A 1,186-nucleotide genomic window follows, 5' to 3' on the forward strand; every position below is an offset into this window, starting at 1 on the left:
GCGATTATATTGAAAATGCGATTAATTGTTCAGCCCTAGTGTATATATATATATATATATATATATATATATATATATATATATATATACACACACACACACATATATGTATGAAAAGGGTTCTTTATAGAAACACAAATCTGGTCACCATAGTTGAAGGAGACCAAAGCAAAGATACATAAAGTGTGTAAAATGTGTGTTTTTTTTTTTGTTTTTTTTTTTTGGTCAAGTTAAATTAGTAGAAAAGCTGTTGGGGGGGGGGCAGGGCACCAAGGCTGGTCTAACCCAGGGGCCCACATCCAGCTTCCTACGGCCCTGCCTGAAACACCTTCACAGGCAGCAGTGATTCTCCCCCACCCCTCAACAAGTTACAGCAAGTCGGCCCTCATTTAGTCGTTTTAGCGAAAACGTTCCATAAAAATCAACTTTCAAACTGCGCATTTAGTCCAGTTTCAACAGGCGAGCAGCAGATAAAGGAAGGAGGAAAAACTCACCAATTAATCCTCCGACCATGAAGGAGAGCGCCTGGAACAAAAGCAGAGTAACTCCCACTATCACCAACTTTTTGGTGCTCATGTTCTCGATTATAGCCCCCGCCATTGTTAAACAAGCGTTTCGTTAAAAAGAAAAAAAAAAGGAATAAAAATTTAAAAAACAAACAGACTGAGTGAGAAACAGATTCACGGAGGGGGGAAAAGGAGGAGAAAACGCTGCATCCACTGCGAGCAGGAAAGACGGGCTGATCTGGGCTGATGTGGGCCCCTCCACCGCTCTCTGCTCCTGCCTTCACACTCAGGAGGAGGGAAAAAAAGCAGGAATCACATGACTGAATAGCGCCGTGCTTTATCCCCAAACAGCCAACACACACACACTAGACCAGGGAGGATCAGTGGAGCGCCTCCGCATTGCAATAGAGGCTGGAAATGCAGGTTAGGTGCTGCCAGATGCCTGGAATAGCGCCCCCGCTGTTCGAGGCTATTTAAAGGAGGCTCTGAGGGGCCCCATCCCACGATGGGGACATTTTAAATATGTGAAAATAAGTTTAGACTTTACAGAAGGGGATTAGGGCCACTAAAAAAAATAAAAACAGTGAACTGATTTTTACATTTCATTTCAGCTAAATATGAGAAAAAAGTCATAATTCTGACTTTAATCTCAGAATTCTGACTAAATTCTGACAGCTAAC

At 42.5% G+C, this 1,186-nt stretch overlaps 1 protein-coding gene across 1 annotated transcript in view; it reads right to left on the bottom strand.

The window, feature by feature from the left end:
• Window positions 1-684, bottom strand: part of wls (wntless Wnt ligand secretion mediator) — a 21,624-nt gene extending 20,940 nt beyond the window's left edge. Inside the window, exon 1 of the mRNA XM_015368999.1 lies at window positions 495-684. Within this exon, the coding sequence (XP_015224485.1) occupies window positions 495-600 (106 nt within the window). The 5' untranslated portion in view covers window positions 601-684. The remainder of the gene's footprint in view (window positions 1-494) is intronic.
• Window positions 685-1,186: the final 502 nt, after the last annotated feature.

Source organism: Cyprinodon variegatus, unplaced genomic scaffold (genome assembly GCF_000732505.1).
Source record: "Cyprinodon variegatus isolate N-32 unplaced genomic scaffold, C_variegatus-1.0 Scaffold2332, whole genome shotgun sequence".
In the NCBI taxonomy this organism is placed as follows: Eukaryota; Metazoa; Chordata; class Actinopteri; order Cyprinodontiformes; family Cyprinodontidae; genus Cyprinodon; species Cyprinodon variegatus.